This window comes from Eurosta solidaginis, chromosome 1 (genome assembly GCF_040869045.1).
Source record: "Eurosta solidaginis isolate ZX-2024a chromosome 1, ASM4086904v1, whole genome shotgun sequence".
Classification (NCBI taxonomy): Eukaryota; Metazoa; Arthropoda; class Insecta; order Diptera; family Tephritidae; genus Eurosta; species Eurosta solidaginis.
Genome location: NC_090319.1, coordinates 319,555,425 through 319,580,083, shown reverse-complemented (window position 1 = coordinate 319,580,083; position 24,659 = coordinate 319,555,425). Strand labels below are relative to the sequence as shown.

At 36.1% G+C, this 24,659-nt stretch overlaps 2 protein-coding genes across 7 annotated transcripts in view; one reads left to right on the top strand and one right to left on the bottom strand.

Moving 5' to 3' along the window:
- The window catches only part of MTA1-like (metastasis associated 1-like), an 81,075-nt gene extending 67,613 nt beyond the window's left edge, over nucleotides 1–13,462 (bottom strand). For all 5 annotated transcript variants that reach the window (XR_010949013.1, XM_067761757.1, XM_067761758.1 and 2 more), the window contains exon 1: nucleotides 13,286–13,462. Coding sequence is in view for 4 of the 5 variants with exons in the window: in XM_067761757.1 (XP_067617858.1) it covers nucleotides 13,286–13,313 (28 nt within the window). In the remaining variant the exon portion in view is untranslated. The remainder of the gene's footprint in view (nucleotides 1–13,285) is intronic.
- A 2,988-nt stretch (nucleotides 13,463–16,450) lies between these two features.
- Nucleotides 16,451–20,992, top strand: Sec23 (transport protein Sec23). 2 transcript variants are annotated; one of them, XM_067761755.1, is made up of 6 exons: nucleotides 16,451–16,843; nucleotides 16,919–18,195; nucleotides 18,252–18,405; nucleotides 19,650–20,198; nucleotides 20,416–20,436; nucleotides 20,705–20,992. In XM_067761755.1, exons 1-6 carry the CDS (start codon nucleotides 16,565–16,567, stop codon nucleotides 20,792–20,794), a joined length of 2,370 nt encoding a protein of 789 aa, XP_067617856.1. In that variant the 5' UTR covers nucleotides 16,451–16,564; the 3' UTR covers nucleotides 20,795–20,992. The 2 variants fall into 2 exon arrangements, with proteins under 2 accessions (XP_067617856.1, XP_067617857.1); XM_067761756.1 differs by lacking the exon at nucleotides 20,416–20,436.
- The last annotated feature ends 3,667 nt before the right edge of the window (nucleotides 20,993–24,659 follow it).

Below are 24,659 nucleotides of genomic sequence, written 5' to 3'. Positions count from 1 at the left end.
GAAAAAATAACGACCGCCCACAAAAGGAACGTTATTTATGTGTAAATATTTTTGCTCACGGTATGGGGGAATCCTGAACCTAAGCGTAAGGTGTAAGTGTAAGCGTAAGCGTAAGAGGAGTCTTTGTATGTGGTATGGGAGATATATGTACATATGTATGTAGAATGTAAATGCAGGCGTAATGCGTAATATTGGTATATGTATTGTATGTAATATTTTGTAACCTACATTTTGTAGATAAGCTTTCACAGGTCTAATCCCGAGATTGCCTTATGAAATCCCGCAAATCCGGGATCCAAAAACTTAGAGTATCTAATATGTACGTTCAATGTATGTAAGTATGTACATACGTATATATAGTTCCGTAAAGATAAAAGTTGCCATGGCACATTGAACAAATTCACATTGCATACACAGGGCAACAGATGGCAGAATGGATTAAAGCATAAGCAATTAACACCGCCACTGATGCAGGTACGTGGGATCTTGAACTTTTTTAAATAAACGCGTACTTATTGAAGGGAAGGTTTTGAGGTTTTACAGAGTATTTTTCACTTCATTGAAGATATCAGCCAAAAACTGCACATGTTGGTACAAGATATATTGAGTTTTTTTTTCCAAAATATCATTGGGGCACCTTGGCTTAACAAGGAAAGGTTTTGCCCTGACAAAAAAAATTCGACAATTCCGGGATGTGGACGGAGTTTGACGCAACCGATCATGCACGTAATACTTCCTTTGTTCACTTTACATGAAATGAACTATGCCCTTTGGTTCGAACATGTCTTATAAAGAGGCTTAGATATTTATATTTATGTATAGAAGAGTGCTTCTTAAAAACCAATTGAGTTATAAACGGAAGAGTTTTAAGTAAGCATTGACCATCCACTGTTGTTGTTGTTGTTGTAACGGTTAAGATACTCCGCGAAGGTTTAGGGGAGTGTTATCGATGTTGATGGTTCTTTGCCGGATGCAGATCCGGTACTTTCCGGTAACAAGCACCATTAAGGTACTAGCCCGACCATCTCGGGAACGATTTATTATGGCCACATGAAACCTTCTAGGCCATCCCGCCCCTAAATCCATGAGGAAATTTGGGTCGCCAGAGACTCGGCTGCTAAAGAACCAGGATTCGTTATTGGTAGTTGAGATTGACAATTAGATTGGAGAAGCTATAAATGGCGCTGGAAACCCCTTGAAAGGGTTGCGCTAAACAACCCGGTCGTCCATTCATCAGTGCATCAGTCAGTCTATCCGTCCGAGGAGTCACATGTTCTTTGCAATTACTTTCATTCAAAGCAATTTATTGTAAAGTAAAGATATATTTACGGCCGATTTCAAATTATAAGGCAAAAAGCTGAGTTTTCCTTTTTCTCCTATGCATTTCGGTGCTATTTTGCACCTTCTTCAGGGAGCCTAGTTTATTTGACAAAACATAAAACAATTACAAAATATTCAACAATTTCACATTAAAATTTGACTTACATACATACATATAACATTAAATTATAACATATAAACACAATAAACAAATCATAAAATCGACGCTGATTAGTAAACTTATATTTTTTAAAGAACTTGTTTCTCAAATTTTTTAGATGTTTGAGCTCACTATTGTGCCAGGGAGATTTATAAATTTTATTTTTATATACCGGCACGATTTTTTCGCAAATCTTATAATTTCATTTTTAAATACATTGAAAGACTTTCCAACTTCACTTTCGCCAAGCATAGCATCCCAATCAACTCCACGTAAAGCAGAATTTAAACGAATAAAATCACAACTTCGAAAATTGAACGATGTTTTCATATTTGATGTAGGAATACAGAAATACTCAAAGAACTGAATTTCAAGCTTTAAGGACAGGTGATGCAAGTTTGGTGGCGAAATTGAAGACGCAGGTTCCGAGATAACAAAACTAATATTATTAGTTACAAAAATTAAATCAAGAGTGCGATGTAAAGAATTATGGAAACTATTAATTTGAGATAAACCAACCCATCCAAAATTATCAATAAGATACGATTCATAAGAGCTGTTATTATTAGTAGGAGTTAAATAGAGATTGTTTTCAAGAGAGATCCAGCTAACATTACTTAAATTAAAATCCTCAGTACACATAGCTGTGTTTCTCCTAAACTTCGCTTAAGATTTAAGATATTATTTACATGAGCCTTATAAATACTTTCTGGGCTGGACCCAGATTGGATTACCCTATACATGTAAGACTTTGTAGGAAAGCGGTCTCGGCTGCCAATGTGCAAAGTATGAAATAAAAAAATAACATAAAAATTTAAATTGGTACTACAATCTGAAATTCGTACCAAACTCAACACTATTCCTAAGCTATTTGAATTGATTATCACAAAACAGATTGCTTTTAGAGTATCTTCATTAATTGACTTTTCTCAACATGGCTTATACAAGGGTAAGTCAACGGTGTCCAACTTGCTTGAGTTTAAAACCTTTGTATCCAACAGTTTTAAGACTAATTGTGAAGTTGATGTTATTTATACTGATTTTAGTAAGGCATTTGATAAAGTTTCTCATTCTATACTTTTATTCAAACTTGATCGGTTAGGATTTCCTCCATTGCTCCTCTCTTGGGTTTCTTCTTATGTGAAGGAAAGAAAACAAACAGTTATATTTAATAATTGCTGGTCTCGGTTCATAAACGTAACTCCTGGTGTTCCTCAAGACAGCCACCTTGGTCCGGTTTGTTCCCGTTGTTCAATAATGACCTTCCTAGTGTTTTGAAGCGATGCAAGCCGTTGATGTACACTGATGATGTAAAACTTATAATGCCTATCCGCTCACCCGCGGATAGGGCATGTCTTCAGGCTGATCTGAATAGTCTAGTTGACTGGTGTAATGTAAACGCCATGTCACTAAACCTACCTAAATTTAAGTTCATGTGTTTTACAAGGAAGTCCTTCCAATCCTATGATTATGCTATTGGCGACTATGTAATCAAGCAAGTCACTAATTTTATTGATTTAGGCGTTACAATGGACCCAAAATTTTAAAATTCATATCGAATTTTGAGTGAATAGCGCTAAAGGTATTTTGGCTTTCGTTAAACGTCGGTCTAAAGAATTCAATGACCCATACGTTACAAAAACTCTTTATATCATTGGTCAGGCCTACTTTGGAATACGATTCAATAATTTGGAATCGGCGTTATCAGGTTCGTTCTGACAAGCTGAAATCGGCCCAGAAACAATTTTTGCTTTTCGCTTTAAAACACTTACCATGGGATCCTTCTAAAAATCGCCCCCCCCCCCCCCCCCCCACTGCTGCCGGTTAAAAATATTACAGTTGCCCACGTTACAGTGCCGCAGGGAGATGCTTGGTGTGTTATTTATTGTTAAATTAATAAGACGGTCGATAAATAGTCCATTTTTGTTTGGTGAAATTAAGTTTAACGTTCCTATTAGGCCATCTAGACATTTTCATTCAATTTTTGTAGCTAGATGCAGATCGAATTATGAAATGCAGGAACTACTTCACTGTTTATGTCATGATTTTAATAAACACTGCAAAAATTTAGACGTCTGCGACTCGTTTCTTGGTATACCATAATAATTTTAAATGAAGCAAAGAACGCTAAACCGTGATAATACTGTTCAACCCTTTGTTTCAAATATGAAAGTACCAGTTACTTGAAACTTGTTTGCAAAATTGCGTTGTGATCATTATTTTTATATGTATGTACATATGTACTCAAATTTATTCTGTATAAATTCTATTCTGTATAAATTTTGTCTAATATTAATTTGCTCTATTGTTGTCAATTTCATAAATTCACGTGTGCCCTCTACTAGGTAAATAGCTCCTTCATGAGTACGTTGTGTGAGGTCTTTTTGAGATTCTTATAAGAATTCATTTACAACATTTTAACTTCTGCTTACTTCTAAGTTTTGAATTAAAATTGTCAAGCGTTTAATTAAATACTATTTAAATATTATTTTAAAATTGATGACTGCATATGTTATTTATTTATATCGTACATTATATCTTTAAATTAATTGCCTGTATATTTGGTCTGAATAATTGTTTAATTTATAGACTGATAAATAAATAAATAAATCTAAATATATCTAAATCTTGTGGCACTAGCCCGATTACCTCTGAAATTATTTTTAGACCACTTGAGCCTTCGGGTCTGAGTATTGAAACTGGTTTATAACTCAAAAACTGGACTTAGCTAAAAATCAGTTTAACGAACGCCCTAATTCGGGTTAACTTAATATAAATACTGAGGGTTTAATTTGCAAATATACAACACATAAATTTATTGCAAACACTTTCAGGTAATTTTGGTAAATTTAATGCGAAGATCAGCATTTATGTAAATCGTTTCTTTATAAAAATGGACTCATATTATTGCCATTGTAAATCTGTTGTAAATCAGCAATTACAATATAAAATATCAATTAATACCTACTAAATGCGTCATCAAATCATAAAAAAACTTCTTAACTCAACAATTAAAAACCAACATCAAGTATTTATTTTGAAATAATTGCCGAAGTCGCATGAATTCAAATGTGCTAAGCAGAGCAAAATAAATATTTTGTGGGCTTGATGAAAATATTGCTTTAGTTGTGGGCCGAGAAGGGGAAAATATGAATTGCTGGCAGTATAAAGGAGATTTATATTAACTGACAACACAAATGAAGCTTATAAATATGTATAATCAGTGAAGAAAAATGAGAAAGCCGATAAGAAAATCTTCTGGGCAGGATTATCTTTCTTCATTCGGATAACGTGACCTGTCAAGCGTACCTGCTATCTGCATAGAGCTCGTATGGCTCATCATTAAATCGCCAACGCATAGAATACATTATTATTGGGAAGAACTTTTATTTTCGTTTGCCGATAGAGAACTTTACTTTTCAATTGCCTTCTCAGCACAAGTAGCATTTGTTTCAAACGTTATCCCTTGCAGAATTTGGAGGATGATGTTATTGTTCGTGTGAATGCTAGATCTCAAATGAATAAAGTCCTTTGCTAATTCGAAATTATTGCTGCCAATACGAACGTAGATGCGAAGAGGCAAATGGATCCAAGAGTTGATAAGTGCAATTCACAGCTTCCGCAACCCAATTTATATTTATTTAGTCTATGGTATTACAAAACCTTACAGACTAGATAACAATAATAACAGCACAATAAAACTTGACTTACAATTATAAAAAAACTTTAAACAAGCAGGAACTTAAAAACAGAAAAATTGGAACAAATATCCACATGAATATTTCTATAGTAAAGTGAGTTAAAGTCAGTTAGCATTCGAGTTATTGGCTCATACTGAGCATAATTACGCCTACAATATTCAGTATGAAAGAGATCAGTGACGTAAATCATGGAAAATGGAACATCAAGCTTTATGAGTTCTAGCAAAGGAGGGCAATCAATATTCCCATTGAGTAGGCCATGCAGGAACAAGAGTCCAGAAATTGTCCTTCTAACCTCAAGAGTTTGCATATTCATCAATCTACATCGCGAAATATATGACGGAATAGGCAAGTCAAATCTTAATTGGAACAAAGCAAAGTGCAGGAATCTTTTTTGAACACGATCAAGTCTATTCGAATGGATAGCGTAGAAGGGATTCCAAACTATGGCCGCATATTCCAGTTTCGATCTAACAAAAGTAGATTAAAGTATTTTTTTCGTGTAGGGATCTCTAAACTCACGACTATTCCCACTCAGCATTTAGGTGATTCAATTTTAAATTTCCCTACATATCAATACAATTTGATTACTCTTTCTGACTAAATAATGAGTTATACAATTGAACATAAGAAATAATCAAATATGAATACTTTGATGATGAAAAACTAAAAACCATTTTTCGATCACTTTTTGGAATCATTTTTGAAGTCCTTTAATGACTAAATTTTTATATTTCATAAAAACCAACAAAAGAATAATGAAATATGCTTACCTTTGATGATCATAAACTGAATATAGTTTTCAATCACATTTTGGAATCATATTTGAATCAAATGTGTTTTCTTTAGGTGATCAAAAATTTATAATCATTTTTCATTCAGCTTTCTGAATCTTTTATGAATATATTTGTTGACTGAATAATGAATTTTATACTTGTTGAAATTTTACTTTTCATTAAAAATTTTATTTTTTTCACATATACATATTTTTTCAATCATGAAGCTAAGAAAAAATATATAAAAATTTTATTATTTATGCAAAAGATATTCTTCAAGACAAAAATAATATAATGCTGCTCGTGAACGAAGATTTCCCCAACCATTTCTCCCCTTCAGCTTCCCAGAAAATACATAATGATTGGATAATACATAGGTTAGGTTGTGAGCTATTTGAACTCCAGGTAAGTGAAACTATCTTGACATACCTGGATACGGCTTCAACATCCCGTATCGTATCCGTATTTTAAGATGCAGACGATAATGCTGATGGTGGATGTTGTAGTCGCAGGTGTATATCGGTCAAGTTTGTTTGCGAGTTAGCTGTGGTTCGAATAGCTCAGTTTTGCATCCCAGCCAGCATTTTTTGAAAATTTTGATCAAAAAATATTTAAATATCATACCCCAAGATGATTAAAAACGTTCAAATTTAAAAGCATTTTCTGTTCGAAAATTAACGTATCGTCGGGAGAAAAATGTACCATAAATGTGATTATTCTTGAATTATCATTTATGATTCCTATTTCGAAACGCTTTTTATTCATATTTGATATCATTGTAAAATTGAGCTTTAATAGTTTTAGAGTAATATTTGACTGCTTTTCACAGTCATTTTCTGATCATATTCGTGAATATATTTCAATCGTTTTGGTTGAGATTTTTGAATAATTTTTGAATGCCATTATAATGCATTTATTCTTCATATCTCATTCAAAATAGAATACTACATAATAATCTTATTTCATCAGGGGAAGAAAGCATGCAAAACTGAGCTATTCGAACCACAGCTAACTCGCAAACAAACTTGACCGATATACACCTGCGACTACAACATCCACCATCAGCATTATCGTCTGCACCTTAAAATACGGATACGATACGGGATGTTGAAGCCGTATCCAGGTATGTCAAGATAGTTTCACTTACCTGGAGTTCAAATAGCTCACAACCTATGTATTATCCAATCATTATGTATTTTCTGGGAAGCTGAAGGGGAGAAATGGTTGGGGAAATCTTCGTTCACGAGCAGCATTATATTATTTTTGTCTTGAAGAATATCTTTTGCATAAATAATAAAATTTTTATATATTTTTTCTTAGCTTCATGATTGAAAAAATATGTATATGTGAAAAAAATAAAATTTTTAATGAAAAGTAAAATTTCAACAAGTATAAAATTCATTATTCAGTCAACAAATATATTCATAAAAGATTCAGAAAGCTGAATGAAAAATGATTATAAATTTTTGATCACCTAAAGAAAACACATTTGATTCAAATATGATTCCAAAATGTGATTGAAAACTATATTCAGTTTATGATCATCAAAGGTAAGCATATTTGATTATTCTTTTGTTGGTTTTTATGAAATATAAAAATTTAGTCATTAAAGGACTTCAAAAATGATTCCAAAAAGTGATCGAAAAATGGTTTTTAGTTTTTCATCATCAAAAGTATTCATATTTGATTATTTCTTATGTTCAATTGTATGATAACTCATTATTTAGTCAGAAAGAGTAATCAAATTGTATTGATATGTAGGGAAATTTAAAATTGAATCACCTAAATGCTGAGTGGGATGCTTTCTTCCCCTGATGAAATAAGATTATTATGTAGTATTCTATTTTGAATGAGATATGAAGAATAAATGCATTATAATGGCATTCAAAAATTATTCAAAAATCTCAACCAAAACGATTGAAATATATTCACGAATATGATCAGAAAATGACTGTGAAAAGCAGTCAAATATTACTCTAAAACTATTAAAGCCCAATTTTACAGTGATATCAAATATGAATAAAAAGCGTTTCGAAATAGGAATCATAAATGATTATTCAAGAATAATCACATTTATGGTACATTTTTCTCCCGACGATACGTTAATTTTCGAACAGAAAATGCTTTTAAATTTGAACGTTTTTAATCATCTTGTGGTATGATATTTAAATATTTTTTGATCAAAATTTTCAAAAAATGCTGGCTGGGTTCCGTTTTATAAAAGCAAGAGCGGCATAAGCCTTAGGTATAATAAGGTTAAGATGTTTTGTAAAAGGGAAGTTGGAATCGAACATAACACCAAGATCCTAAATTCTGGTAAGGGAATTTAGAGCAAAATTCGAAATGAAATAAGAGGATTGAAGGGGTGTTCGCGTTTTGTGGTAAGTTACGAAGAAACATTTGTCAACGTTTAGAACTAGCTTATTTCGTCTACACCAGTCGTCAAAACTGTTAAGCTCATGTTGAATAACTTCAATATCAGTGTAACTTTTTACCATCATGAAGATCTTCAAATCGTCAGCATATAAAAGATGATGACAGAACTTGAAACAAGAACTGGGATCATTAATAAATATTAAAAATAATAAAGGACCCAGTATACCACCTTGAGGTACCCCCAAAGGAGCAATGTAAGGAGGTGATCTTGCATCGTCAACAACAACAAAATTAACACTATTGGCAAGATAAGATTTGATCCAATCAAGAAACTGATTATGCATACCCAGCGAGGATAACTTCCTCAGTAGCAAATTATGACTAACTCTATCAAATGCTTTTGACATATCAGTGTAGATAGCATCCACCTGACCCCCCTTAAGAAACGACGAAATGCAATAATTTGAAAATACCAAGAGGTTAGTAACTGTTGACCTACCAGGTACAAAACGATGTTGCGAGAGAGAGATAAACGGTTTAAACACAAAGGCGATTTTACTACTTACAATACTCTCAAATACTTTAGTAATATTAGATAGCTTGGAAATTGGGCGATAGTTTGAAATATCACATTTGTCAATCTAAGCTATGCGAGGCGATTCTTGTTACAAATATCAATGTACCATACACTTGTTTAGCAGGCAAGGATCTGGCGACCCCAAGTTCCTCATGGAATCAGGGAGTGGGTGAAGGGATGACCTAGAAAGTTAAATGTGGTAATATTAAATCGTTTCCGAGATGGTCGGTCTAGTACTTTAAGGGTGTTTTTACCGGAACGTTTCGGACCTATATCCGGCAAAGAGGTAGTGTTTTTATCGCTCCAACAACAACACGCAAACGTCCGTACCTTTTTATAAGCTTATTCTTTGCTTGGACAGCAGGTTCTTCGTTCTGTCCTTCTTCAACATCAAACCAATCTCTTCTTCTTCTTTTTCCAGTTTTGGAGTAAGCAGAACTAGTGTCCAGATCTTTGGATATCAATATCGTCAGGTCATGCTAGGACGCCGAAAAAATAATAAGTTTCAACAAAATGATAATGTTGAACAAATTTATGAAAGCGGTTGCACTATAAAGGACGAGAAGGGAGTAAGCGGATTAATAGTGTGCGGTGAAAGATATAATCGATAAATCCATGGTTCATGAGCCTTGGATAAATCCAACCAAATAAGCCGGCTTAAACAGTGTAATAGTTAAATACTGGCCTTTGGTAACTCTAGTAAATAATCCGGCTTAAGAGGTTGTTTTTGTAGCAATGCTCGCCTCACCTAATAGCCGCGACCGATCACAAATTGTCATCAATATCCTCTAACGGGAGTCCAAGGAAACTTGCCGTTTCAACAGGGGTGGACCATAAGGAAAGGGTTGTTAGAGGCGTTGGTTCCACATTACAATTGAAGAGATGGTTGGTGTCATGTGGGGACACATTGCAAGCGGGGCATACATTTTGTATGTCGGGGTTGATTCTGGATAGGTAAGAGTTTAACCTGTTACAGTATCCAGAACGAAGTTGAGCAAGAGTGACACGCGTTTCCCTGGCGAGTATGCGGTCCTCTTCCGCAAGTTTTGGATAATTTTCGTTAAGTACTGGATTCACCGGGCAATTCCCGGCATACAGGTCCGACGCCTGTTTATGGAGTTCACCAAGGACCTGCTTGTGTTTTTTCACTTCATACGGCTGGGTTCTCAGGTGCCGTATTTCCTCAAAATGCTTACGGAGATGACTCCTTAAGCCCCTAGGCGGTGCTGGTTCATCAATCAGATGTCTGTTGGGATGCCCAGGTTTCTGGGTATTCAACAGGAACTGTTTGGTCAGCATCTCATTTCCCTCCCTGATGGGGAGTATTCTCGCCTCATTATACAGATGGTGTTCTGGGGGCATAAGAAGACAGCCCGTGGCGATTCTGACAGCAGTATTTTGGCAGGCCTGTAGTTTCTTCCAGTGGGTGATTTTTAGGCTTGGCGACCATATGGGTGACGCGTAGCACGTAATCGGCTGGCTAATTGCTTTGTATGTAGTCATGAGCGTTTCTTTATCTTTTCCCCAAGTACTGCCAGCGAGGGATTTGAGGATTTTGTTACGGCTCTGTTGAACAAGGCAGGAGCTGCATTGGGCGGATGTCGCAAACATATACTGTGCTGGCAAACGGTGCAAACGGAGGTAGGGACTAAGAGTATGTTTCCCTGACCTACACGATTGCTGCCGGAAAAGAGAGGGGGAGGAAACGGGGGCAGGGGCTGTTGCTCAGCATTGCTTCAGACTCTACTACGAAGATTGTAGTTATGAGTGGTAGCAGCTGTTTGAGTTGTTGGCGCCGTGGGGCGCGAGCAGCAGCGGGTACTTGTTGTGGCTTGCTGAGCAGCGGGGCTGCTGGAAGGTAGGGGGGGGGGGGGGGGGGGGGGCGCTTAGACATAGACTACGGGACGCCCTTGGGCGTGAACAGCAAGGAGCCACAAAAGATTTATAAAAGTTACGTGGACGTCGGGTTTTGGGATCAAGCCCAGAACAACCTGTCCGATGCAACCATCCCTTGCACGAGACACACTGAACAGAGTATGACCGTCCTAAAAATATTCTTTTCCGGCAGATGCAGCAAAACCATTTCTCAGGACCGGGGTCAGGAGACGGACCCGGATTGGATTCGATGCCTTCCCGGAGTAAGAGAATATGGAGCAGTCCTGCAGCAAGGAGCTACTGGGAGGATGACAATTTGTGGGAGGGACGAAACAAATTAGATGGGGTCACACTGAAATGACAGTCCTTGATCGGGAAAAATCCCGAGTCGCTCCGGTACATAGAACCGACTGCCTTGGGAAGCGCGGCTTAAGAGGTAGTGGTGAGTAGCACGTCAAATTACTATTTAGCGGCAGTTTCAATCTAGAGAATTCCCCTGTAGGTTTAATTAATTTATTTATTAGTCTATAAATTTAACAATTAATCAGACTAAATATAGTATGGGTTGCAGATAAATTACAGAAGCATACAAACTGAACAAAATCATATTATAAAATATGTATGTACATTATTAAATCAGTTGTCGGGATGGACTGTGATGCCGAGCAACGGGAATTGATTATTAGTGCCGTTGGAATTGACGTGATTTCGAGCAGCTGATGTATGTATATTTGACACACAAGTAGGGCTGCAATGTGTGGGAGGTTGGAAAGGACGTGATTCCAAGCCACCCGTCCAAGGTTATTGGAGCTGGTGATAAGAGTGGGAGGTTGGAAAGGACGTGAATCCAAGCCACCCACCTAAATCATTGCGTATTTAACGTCACACACGTATCACATGTATCAATGTTTTTGCAGTGCTTATTAAAGTCAGTACACAGACAACGAAGAGTTCGTGCATTTCAAAATTCGATCTGCATGTGCTTATATGAAGCGGTTGTAAATGTCTAGATGGTCTAAAGAGAACATTAAATAAAATTTCACCGAGCAGAAAAGGGCTATTTGCCGTCCCTCTAATAAGTTTTACTACAAATAACTCACCTACCATCTCCCTACGACTCCGTAACGTAGGGAGCTGAACAAATATTAAACGACAGGAGTAGGGAGGAAGAATCCTTGAGGGGTCCCATGGTAAGTCCCTTAGCGCAAAAATTAGGAATTGCCTTTGAACCCACTCCAATTTGTCGCAGTGCGTCTGGTAACGAGGGTTCCAGATTATCGAGGGCGTAATCTAATATTGACCGCATTGGTGTGTTCATTTGTGAGCACCTCCGATATAATTCCGTCTTTACATAGGGTCCTTTGTTACGTTGCTTCGACTGACAGATGAAGCCGCAGTTGCCCACGAACGTACGTAAAAAACGTGTCAGCATACCTTTAACATCATCAATTTTCTCTTTTTATCTATGAGGCATCATTTGAATGATAGGATTAGCAATGAGGGGATTTAAACGTAATCAAAAAAAATGCATTTCTCATAAACGCCTAAACTTATTTTTGATTCTTTCTATGTACATCCATATGTAGGGACCAATCCGGTTTTCAGAATGTCCTTGCCGGTGAATAGAAGTGGTGCTTTCATAAAATCCGTTAAATAGATTGATATCAGACAGAATTAAGAAATTCTTTGGTACAACCAATAGCTTTCTCTAGATAAGATACATATGCGGTATAAAAAGTAAAATGCAAATTATATACATACATACATAATTCAATTGTAACGTTGAGCTAAATTTATTCATGTGTATTAGGAGCAATTGGGCCTTTATCGCTATTCGGTTTTTTCTCTAGTATAAATGAATGTAACTATGTATATGTATGGATAGTTGAGGCTATTGAAGAAGTATTCAATTAAACTATGTACATACGAACTTAGATGAATATTTGCTGTGGATCATTTTAGCCAAACACTTGCACGGTTATTATCTTTGATAGTCTAATTTGTTCCCCACCCTCCATTTGAATCGCAAGACAAATCAAAAAACGATGCTTGGCAGCCTTGGGTTAAGATTGCACAAAAAATCTTATCACAAATCCCACTACATGTCGCATTTTTTGTTCTGCAGCAGCTGACTTATTGAAAGTTACCCCGAGACTTTAATATGCCACCTCCTCGAACATTTCACATAAGATTATTCTTATGTTTTTACACATATGTATATACTTAATGCAAGTGCAAGCCATAATGTAGTTTTTTTAAGACAAACGCAGACGATACATATATAAAAGCTGTGCGAGACCGTTGCATTCAACGTAGTTTCAGTTAAATATCAGACACCTCGACATAGGCCCAAATCGCACGCAATGCACTATCTATCGTCCAGAGCGGTAGATATCTCTGAGCAAGAGTGGTGACGGCAGCGGCACGTCAAAAGCGCCAGCGCCAGTAAAAGACACGAACAAGGTGCAAAACGTAATAAAGAAAATGGAAAAATTTATACCTCCAACCCGATACATATTTGTAGCCATTTTCACTTAATTTTATTACACAATTTTACACACAAAGTGTTAAGCACTTGTTTAATTACGGTTTTTCACAATTTTCATGCAATATTTTTCACATTTAATCGCGGTAATTTTAATTTGTTGTGATTACATTCACAAAAGACGCGTTTTTTTCGTCGCCATCTTAGAAAACACAAAACTGCACAAAACGTCAAATGTCAAAAAAGTTTCGTGGTGGAATTTCAGTACTGCCCGCCCTCTTTTGGACAGAATTGAAACTTTAAGCTTTAAGCGACATCTACATGGACTCAACTGTGGAATACTCATGGTTTGTAGTTGCCAGACAACGCTATGTGCTGAGCAGTGAAAATAGCCTCTATAAAGCAAGCCTAAAAACAGCGCATTGCGGCAAGTTTTTGTCAAATATATCTCATACACATACAACTTATATAAGATGTTGGTATCAATTTCCGACAAAGCTAGTTAGGTTAGGTTAGGTGGTAGCTGCTCCGATAAGGAAAGCTCACTTGAACAACACGAAAGTCCATTGTGATACCACATACAACAATAATAACGGTGACTTAGATCTAGCTACTGAGAGAATCGTTGGGTAGCAACAATAAAGCTCCGAATGATACCGATCTCAACTTTGGATAAATCCTCGGGAGATCCAAGTGATTCGCGACCGAAGTACTTTCGCCTAGTTCTGGCAAAAGCTGGGCAATCAAGCATAAAGTAATTTGGTGATTCCACCTCATCATCCTCCATACAGCTGCAGCAGGTTGGAGTTTCCATTATATTGAGACGTACCTCAAAGATACCCATGGGACAGTGCGCTGTCAAAATCCCAATGACCATTGATAGGTGAGCCTTAGTGAACCTAATTATTTCAGCAGACCTTATGCCATCCACTTTCGGCCAGAAAGATCTTGCTACCCTGCAAGCCGTGGTGTCCGCCCAACGTTTGCTGATCTGACTTAAGTCCCAAGTATGGAGGAGCACTTCACAGGTGGCCAGCGAAATCCCGAAATCCCTACAGCCATCTTCATTCGGTTCAGTTGTACCGATGCGGTCTAAGAGATCCGCTTGACAGTTACCCGAAATATCACTATAGCCCGGGACCCAGATAATCATAATTGTAAAATAATTCGATGCAATCGCAAGCGAGGTAAGCACTCCCAGACCACCCTCGATCGCACTGTAGTTGAGCTCATGTTAAATTCCCTAACCGTATTAGCACTGGATAGCATTTCATCCACCGCATCCTTATTTGCAGCAACTTCCGCTTGGAATACACTGCAGTGATCAGCCAACATAAATTTGCGGCTTGCATTTAGCTCTTGACAAAAGCCCCCCCTCCCCCAACCTTTCCGTCCAACTTTGTCCCATCCTTGAACAAATTAACCAGTCCCATGCCCCAGATAATTCCTCTTCCCCACTCCTCTCTCGGTGGAATATCTGGGGTGAAGGTTTTATATGGAGCAGTTATCGGAAATATGACAAAGCTAGACAGCCAGTTTTTAATTGATACAATTTTGTATCTTGCGCAAGCCTTCAACTGTTTGCTTTTAATAAAATGAAGGTTTAATGTGGTCATATAAGTCGTTCCCGAGATGGTCGGGCTAGTACCTTAATGGTGCCTTGTTACCGGAACGTATCAGATCTATATCCGGCAAAGGACCATCAACATTGATAGCACTCCCCAAAGCCTTCGGGGAGTGGCTTTATCGTTAATACAACAACAACAACAGCAGCAGGATATGAGTGCGGCCGTACATCCAACACACTTCATGGAAGAATACATAAGTGCGGCCTTGCATTGAACTCATCTGTCAATCGAAGCAACGTAACAAAGAGCTCTATGTAAAACCGGTATTAGCTGTGTTTTTTTACATCTATAGACGTTTACGCTTAAACCTTATGTGAACTGCTAAGCGTCAAACTTTATATACACCTCTGAATTTGCTGCCCATAAAATTAGTACTACTAAATTTTAATACGCATGATACTCAGATTCAATTGAAACATGTGTCTATGTATCACCTCTTAAAATGGTGCATGTCCACAATTCATCGCAACTGATTCAGCTATGTGTTGTACACTATGGCCATCAGAGGGTTGTGTCTCCGCTTTTCGGTAAACCCTGTGCTGTAGCTAGTTATTTAACCGCTGCCGCTAGATTGGTCTCCTAAGCATTATCTAAGCGAGAATAAGCGTTGTTTTACACTCAAACGTAAACGCGTGTTAAAAAAAAGACGCCTATTATCGGTCCCAATTAATGGTGACTTATAACCAGATAAAACAGCTGATCGAACCTACCTTATAGAAATCAATGTAATCGATCAATGGTGCCTTACCATAACGCTAACGCCTTAACCATGCCTTAGCCAACCAATTGGTTTTTGGTTTCTCGCCATATCCATAACTTAGAAATATTTGAGTTGGTGAATTTAATAACTTTTTGTAGATTCTATTCATTGTCTTGGATACGTTATGACAAAGAGACTTATTTTTTGTGGAATATGTTTGTGTAATTTTTTGCGTTTTGTTCATTTAAATGAAAATTTCACAATTTTTAGGTTAAGGCACCATTAATCGATCACATTGGAGATGGTTACGACTATGGCGTTAGGGTTAAAGGCCAAATTAAACTTTCTTAACCCTAACGCCATAGTCGTAACCATACCCATATCCATAACCATCTCCAATGTGATCGATTAATGGTGTAAATTTCATAAAAATGAAGAAAACGCAAAAACTTACAAACATATTCCACAAAAAATAAAATATTTGAGTTGGTATTTAAGTAAGTCTCTTATTCATAGCGTATCCAAAACAATGAATAAAATCTACAAAAAGTTATTAAATTAACCAACTCAAATATTGTTAGGTTATGGATATGGCGAGAAACCAAAAACCAATTGGTTGGCTGTGGTATGGTTATGGCGTTAGCGTTATGGTATGGCACCATTAATTGATTACATTGATTTCCATAAGGTATGTTCGATCAGCTGTTTTATCTGGTTATGGTTTTGTGGTTATAACTCACCATTAATTGGCCCTATGAACCGGCATTATATCCGTGGTTCTCACAAACGAACATACCAAATGTCAATTGGCAACAGCTGATGTTAAATATAACGATGTGGCATCGCCGAGTATATGACGTGGACGTCGTGTCATTCTTGTTGGAGGTCGGAAAAGCTTGAAGGAGGTTAAGTACAATTTTTCGTGTTATTTATTAACGAATTTCATTTAAAACTCGTCCATCTGTGATGACAACGTACGAGGAATTCATTCAACAAAATGAAGATCGCGATGGTGTGCGCCTGACTTGGAATGTGTGGCCATCGAGTCGAATCGATGCGGGGCGCTTGGTTGTGCCGCTAGCATGTCTTTACCAGCCAATTAAGGAACGCCCGGATCTACCGCCTATACAATATGAACCCGTCTTATGTACACGCACAAATTGTCGTGCAATACTTAATCCACTATGTCAAGTAGACTATCGTGCTAAGTTGTGGGTGTGCAATTTTTGTTTCCAACGAAACCCGGTGAGTGCAATTTTATTATACCACTAGTCTGCTTATTGATTAATTTATGTCTGTTTTTTTTTTTTTTTTGTAAAGTTTCCACCACAATATGCTGCTATCTCTGAACAGCATCAGCCTGCTGAACTGATTCCGGGTTTTAGTACCATTGAATATACAATTACACGTGCACCTTGTATGCCCCCAGTTTTTATATTTCTAGTTGACACCTGTATGGATGAAGAAGAACTGGATGCATTGAAAGACTCATTACAAATGTCTTTAAGTTTATTGCCACCAAATGCATTGGTTGGGCTCATCACTTTTGGCAAGATGATACAAGTACATGAATTGGGTGCGGAAGGTTGCTCAAAAAGTTACGTTTTTCGTGGTACTAAAGATTTGACTGCAAAACAAGTACAAGATATGTTGGGTATTGGCAGGGTATCAGCAGCACCTGTTGGTGCACCCGGACAACCGGGTCAGCCTGGGCAACATCGTCCAGGTGGCATGAATCCCACTACTGCTGCTCCACACGAACCACCAGCGAATTGTTTCCTTCAGCCCATCAGTAAATGTGACAGCGCTTTGAGTGATCTATTAAGCGAGTTACAACGTGATCCTTGGCCTGTACCGCAGGGCAAGCGTTACTTACGCTCTACAGGCGCTGCATTGGCAATTGCAGTAGGCCTGCTTGAATGCACTTATCCCAATACTGGTGCACGTATTATGAGTTTCGTTGGTGGACCTTGCTCCCAGGGTCCCGGTCAAGTGGTTGATGATGAGTTGAAGCATCCGATTCGTTCACATCACGACATTCAAAAAGATAATGCATACTTTATGAAAAAGGCAATCAAACACTATGATGCTTTAGCTTTACGTGCTGCCACTAATGGGCATTGTATCGATATTTATTCGTGCGCATTGGATCAATGTGGTCTTATGGAGATGAAGCAATGCTGCAATTCTACTGGTGGTCATATGGTATTAGGTGATTCATTTAATTCATCCCTTTTTAAGCAAACTTTTCAAAGAGTGTTTGCACGTGATGCACGTAGCGATTTGAAAATGGCATTCAATGGTACTTTGGAGGTGAAGTGTTCGCGCGAGCTAAAAATATCTGGAGGTATCGGCTCGTGTGTGTCGCTAAATGTGAAGAGCTCGTCGGTGTCGGATGTAGAGATTGGCATGGGCAATACGGTGCAATGGAAGTTGTGTACTTTAAATCCAAGCTCAACAATGGCATTTTTCTTTGAGGTAGTTAATCAACATGCAGCGCCAATGCCGCAAGGTGGACGTGGATGCATACAATTTATAACACAATATCAACATGCATGTGGGCAACGTCGCATACGTGTTACAACGCTGGCTAGGAAGTAATGATAAGCAAAGTGAAATGTATATATTTATTTTAAACTCCTTTTGCCAACAGCTGGGCAGATGCAACAACAAATTTACCATATATAAGTGCTGGATTTGATCAAGAAGCAGCTGCAGTGATAATGGCGCGCATGGTCGTGTATCGCGCTGAAACTGATGAGGGACCAGATATATTACGTTGGGTTGATCGTCAGCTAATTCGTTTGGTAATGATAACAATAATATATATTATGTTCGTCAGAATATGTGTATGATACAACATTTTCTTCTCCAGCATCAAGAAAAATGAATCACGTGAAAGGTAGTCATGTTGTTCGAATCATAATTGAATCTCAAATGCCTCGGAGAATTCCGTGGGGCGGGCATAAAAGTAAATATCTTAATTATCATCTTCAGAGTTTCAGTTCCTTTATACATAAATAAGATATTCAATTCTTGTTTTAAATTGCATTTATAATATCAATTTTAAAACGTAGATTTTTGTTCTTACCGAACTGTTTAACTGATTTAATTAGGGATCCAACCCTATTCGACGAGTTAGATCAGAGCCAGTACGTGGTCTGTTTTTGTTGTTGTAGAGATAAGGACACTCCCCGAAGGTTTTGGGGAGTGGTATCGATGTTGATGGTGCTTTGCCATATATAGATTTGGTACGTTTCGGTAACAAGAAGCGGGATTGGCCACGGGCAGGTGAGGGTGACAATTGCGTTGATGTAGCTATAAATTGTACTGGCAACCCCTTGAAAGGGTTGCGCTACACAATCCCTTGAATAAATTTGGTATTTTAGTATCCCCTTACACATACAGAGGGAATAACACTGGCGCGTTATGCCAGGCCTGAGACAATCTAAGTTACTGTTAGGGGGTTACAGCACAACTCGATATAGGGCATTGATAGGCCTCTCGAAAGATAACCTAAGAATTCTAACAGCTATTCTTACAGGTAACTGTAGACTGACCAGTCACATGCCGATTTTGTGATCGATCAGCGGAGACGGCGACCCTATCCTCCTGGAGTGTGACGCAATCTCAAGACGTAGGGCTAAGTTTATGGGCTCACCATGGCCAGAGCATTCTCACATCAAATCCCTCAAGCCAAGTGAACTGCAAGGGTTCATCAGAGATGTCGGCATGGATGAGGTGCTGTGAAGTAGCTGAGGGCACGATAGACCAAAGGTCGCAGTGCGATCCTCAATTAATTATCTATTTATCTACACATACAGGCAAATCTGCCTCTGACCCGCTGGGAGACCAGCTACGTACCTGACAGTACGTGCTCTCAGTTAGGATATCGAAGCACGAGATAAAGAGCGCAACAAAAGGGAAGGCTTTGAGGGAAACAAAAATAAATGTTTATGTTATCTCTTTTTCGTCAGGACTTGTAAAAGAGTTCTAATGCATAAATATTTATTTCATTTTATAATTTTTTCGATCTGTCCTTACTTTTTAGTGTCAGAAATTTGGCGAGTACAGCAAGGATGATCCTAACAGCTTCCGTTTAGCACAAAATTTCAGCCTCTTCCCGCAGTTCATGTACCATTTGCGCCGTTCACAGTTCTTGCAAGTTTTCAACAACTCACCGGATGAGACCACATTTTATCGGCACATGCTAATGCGCGAGGACCTCACCCAATCACTAATTATGATACAACCAATTTTATATAGTTATTCTTTTAACGGTCCACCAGAACCGGTCCTTCTTGATACATCATCCATACAACCAGATCGCATATTGTTGATGGATACATTCTTCCAAATACTTATTTATCATGGTGAAACGATTGCACAGTGGCGTGCACTCAAATATCAAGATATGCCAGAATATGAGAATTTTAAACAGTTACTGCAAGCACCAGTTGACGATGCTCAGGAAATATTGCAAACTCGTTTCCCAATGCCACGTTATATTGATACAGAGCATGGTGGCTCACAGGCCCGTTTCTTACTGTCGAAAGTAAATCCATCACAAACGCACAATAATATGTATGCGTATGGACAGGTAAGTTTTTTTTTACTATTTTGTTGGCAAATGTCTCATTGCCTCAATGTGTATTCGCCCGTAATTTCTGATCCGTTTACTACATTCGTAATTTCTACTTTAAACTTTATTGTTAAAATTTTGTTTTTTCATTTTTGTCTATTACTTGTGTACGTTTATCTGTTGTCTGTTGTTAAATTTCGTGAATCGTTGGATTGAATGCTTGCGAAAATCGTAGCCACCGATTGGCCAATCTACGGTATTTATGAGTTATATTTTTCCCATAACTTATATATGTAGGCTAATTTTGGATTTTCAATAATCGTCCAATATTGGCAATTAGATATTAAGTAAAGGTGTGCGGTGCGCTCTTTATTTTGGTTTACTGGTCTGCTTTTTTTACTCTGCTTTTTCACACTTTGTTTCAGCTTTTTGTTTTTATAGCACATTTACTTACATATTATTTTTATTAAAAATTTCTTATATTTTATATAGTTAAATATTCAGTACTTTTTTTTACCATATAGGATGGTGGTGCACCGGTCTTAACTGATGATGTTTCTTTGCAACTCTTCATGGAGCATCTGAAGAAGTTGGCTGTGTCTTCAACAACATGAATTGTTAATTTCAGGAGGCGTCTTAAACTATGTTACGCGAAGCTTGAGCACTTTTGGCGGATATTTTGGAAAGAAAACTAATTTTGGAAGAGATAAAATCTGCATTTCCAACATAATTACAGTCCGATTATAGTAGTTATAAACTAGTATATTTAAATTTTGCATTATACTCGTATTTGTTCAATTAAGTTTTAAAAACATCGTTTTTCTGATGATTTGGCTGTTTTTAACCCTCAAGCAGGCGAATTTTTATTACGGGGGGCTACGATGTTGAAAAAATTCACCTAGACTAATTTTACAAGGAGGAAAACGGAAACGGAACCATTTTCGGCGCTTAGTGCGTATTTCATCGAGAAAAGTGGAAAACCCGTTACCTGATGAAGGCATAAATTGGGTAATGATATGATATATACTATGAGGAAAACTATCGAAATAAAAACACGAAAATATCTATAAGAGGAACATTTATTTTGTATGAAAGTGTACAAAACAGCTTCTGTCTTTGACCAAGCAAAGGTCTAAATTTTATTATTTGCATATTACTTTTGTTTCATATTTACAGCCAGGCCATTTACATTTCCGTTTTCCTTTTACGCCCTTTACCTCCGGCCTGTGTCCAAATTTATCAAATCGTATTTGCGGGAATGGCAAATATGTCTTATTTCCACGAGCGCAACTACGAACTGCTCCTTTTGGCACACGCCCAACGGTATTTCTTAGCGGAGCCACCTGGAAACTGGTAAGGACATCAGCAACGAGGAGTCTGAAATCAGGAAGCTCGACGTGTTCATTATCTGCGCCATCCTTGTGTATTCGCCGATAAAGCAAGTACGAATTAACTACAGTCATATCGATGAAATGGTAAAACAAGCGATGAGAATAACTAGATGTCTTTAGCCGAACCCTTACCGTCCAAGTAGTCCATCCATAGTGTCAACTCCACCCATATGGGCATTATATTTATTATTGAATTTAGTGTCTATGTTCATAGCATTGCCAGTAAAATCAAGATTATTTGTTTGAACTTCTGGACCTGCTACGTCATACTGTGCTAGTAGAGATCTTAGCCGTTTAAGAGGTTTTTTGGACAAACAAACTACTGTTGCTGTTACTATTTCTCGTTCAATCCTTGCTGCTGATGTCGATGGGTGCACGACTGGTGTAGATGGCGAAGCTACTATAGTGTTAACTACTTTGTATTCTTTACTTTAATTTTTAAAATAATTTTTAATTAAGTTTTCGTGTTAACTTAAAATATTTGAATAACTTCAAAAAAAGAAAATTCTAATTAGTTGAAAAATATTTAAACTCAAAAGTAAATAAAATATTTCTAAAAAATAAATATTAAAATATTTGGTTAACCACCAAATATATTGGCGATTCTACCAACGGACCTAATTTTTAAATCTATATTTGATACAAATGCTGAATGTGGCGCTTTACGTATCACAGAGCTACTGAACAATACAATACCGCAAATAGAAGTGCAACTAAGTGACGTGCTACCAAAGAAAAGTTTTATTAAGTTGTCTGAACCAATTGCAGACTTATCTACCGGTTTCGACAAATTTGCACACGATCCAATACAAAAATGCGCGAACTGATTTCTCAAAGAAATGTTAAATCAAAAATATATACAAGAAATAGTGAAGATTAAATAGTAAATTCTAAAACGAAATTTATCTAAAAATAACTCTAAAATTGTGCACAAATATCATCAAATATTTATATGAAGTGAACTAAAGAAGTTATACTAAAACAAACATCCAAATTTAAAAGTTTATTATGCAAAGATATAAACTATGAACTATATATATTTATATATATACAAATATAAATAAACTATCTACGTAAATACAAATATTAAAAACTTTATTATCGATATTTAAACACTTAAAATTTAACTAATTACTTAAAAATTAAAAACTATTTACAATTGAGTTATCCACTTCACTACAACAAGAGCTATTACAACAATTTGACGCACAATACACACAAGACCGGATTTAAAATATAAGACATCACGATGAAAATGACGAGATTTATAAAGAAAACCACAAAGCCATTGCATAAACAGCAACAACGATGTATTTAATGATTATCACGTAAAAAAAAAAAAAAACGCAATTGATTCACTTTAAATCTTTACCATCGTCAATCAACGACTTAATTTTAATATTTTTTTATTAAATTTAATTTTATGTAAGTATAATTTTTATTTTAATATTAAATTTAAAATTTTCAATTATAATTTAAATTGAAATTTTAAACCCTTTAAATTTTCAAATTTATTTTAAGATTATTTTTATATTTTAAAAATTTTATATAAATTATTTAAATTTACTTATTTTTTATATAAAATTAAATATTTATTTAAATTGTTAACTCCCTTTCCAAAAAAATTCTTAAATATTTTCTAATTTGCAAATTATTCATTAAATTTTTTTTTATTTCATATGGTTCTACGTTTACTAATACGAACTCGTAATTTTACAAATTGTTAAAATCAAAATAACAACCATACAAATAACATCATGGCTCACAATACAACTCAAAATTCTAACATTAATACAACACAAAACAACATCTCTAATATAACACAAGATACTTCAACACAAGATAACTTTACAAATTTTTCTTCTACTAAATCTATTAAATTACCACAATTTTGGCAAGAATCTCCCGATGCCTGGTTTTTACTTGTTGAAGGACAATTTGAAATTAATAATATACTAATGATAATTTAAAATTTCAAAATGTTCTAGTTACCCTTCAACGAGATACTATTTCTAAAACTTTTGACGTTATTAACCCTCCTCCTCTTTTCAATAAATTCGATACAATCAAAAAAATTTTATGTGAAAGATTTTCTCTTAGCGAAGAAAAACGATTAGAACAATTATTTTCAAAAACTGAACTTGGTGATCGTTCACCATCTGAATTATTCAGATTTATGAAATCACTTATAGGTACTGACTCCATTGTAAGTCAAGAATTACTTTTCAAATTATGGATTCGTAAATTGCCACAAGAAATACAAATCCATTTAACTTCTAGTAACAATCAAAATAAAGATGAAGTAATTATTTTAGCTGACAAACTTTTTGATTTAATCAACAAACCTCATTCTTCCAAATCTCCTATAGTTTCGAGTATAAATAATAATATTTTAGAACAATGCGTTAAAAATTTTACTGAATTAACTACGGCTATTTATCAAAATTTAAATAAAATTTCTAATGATATTAATCAATTACAAATCCGTTCAAGACCTAAATATAGAAATAGATCTAAATCTCGAAATTTTTCAAGATCCAGAAATTTTTCAAATAATCGTAATTTTAATTAACAAACAAATATTTGTTGGTATCACAAAAAATTTAAGAATAACGCTCTTAAATGTATACCCCCATGCAACTTTAATCAAACTCATTCAAATTCCGAACAAAATTTAAACTAAAAAAATCCATTATGACGGTGACGGATAATGGAACTATTATTGTACCTACTTGTCGCCTATTCATATTTGCTAAATTCAATAAACTTAATTTTCTTATCGATACCGGCGCAGTCGTATCAGTTATTCCTTTTTCTAAATTTAAAATTTATAAAAGAAATTCGGATCTTACTTTGAATGCAGCAAACGGCTTTTCAATTGAAACTTTCGGTACAAAACTACTTAAAATTGATTTAGGTTTAAGAAGAGATTTTGAATTTCCATTCATTATTGCGAACATTGATACACCCATTTTAGGAGCAAACTTTTTAGAAAAATTCGGAATTATTGTCAATATTAAAAATAAAGAAATAATGGATTCTACTACAAAAATTAAAGTTGCTGGATCTTCTGGATTTTCCAATATTT

Bases quoted from the DNA above. Each gene is read 5' to 3' on its own strand.
- Sec23 (XM_067761755.1), top strand. From the start codon at position 16,565: ATGACAACGTACGAGGAATTCATTCAACAAAATGAAGATCGCGATGGT. The intron at 16,844-16,918 runs GTGAGTGCAATT...TTTTTTGTAAAG, and splicing joins TTTGTTTCCAACGAAACCCG to TTTCCACCACAATATGCTGC. The intron at 18,196-18,251 runs GTAATGATAAGC...TTTTGCCAACAG, and splicing joins GTTACAACGCTGGCTAGGAA to CTGGGCAGATGCAACAACAA.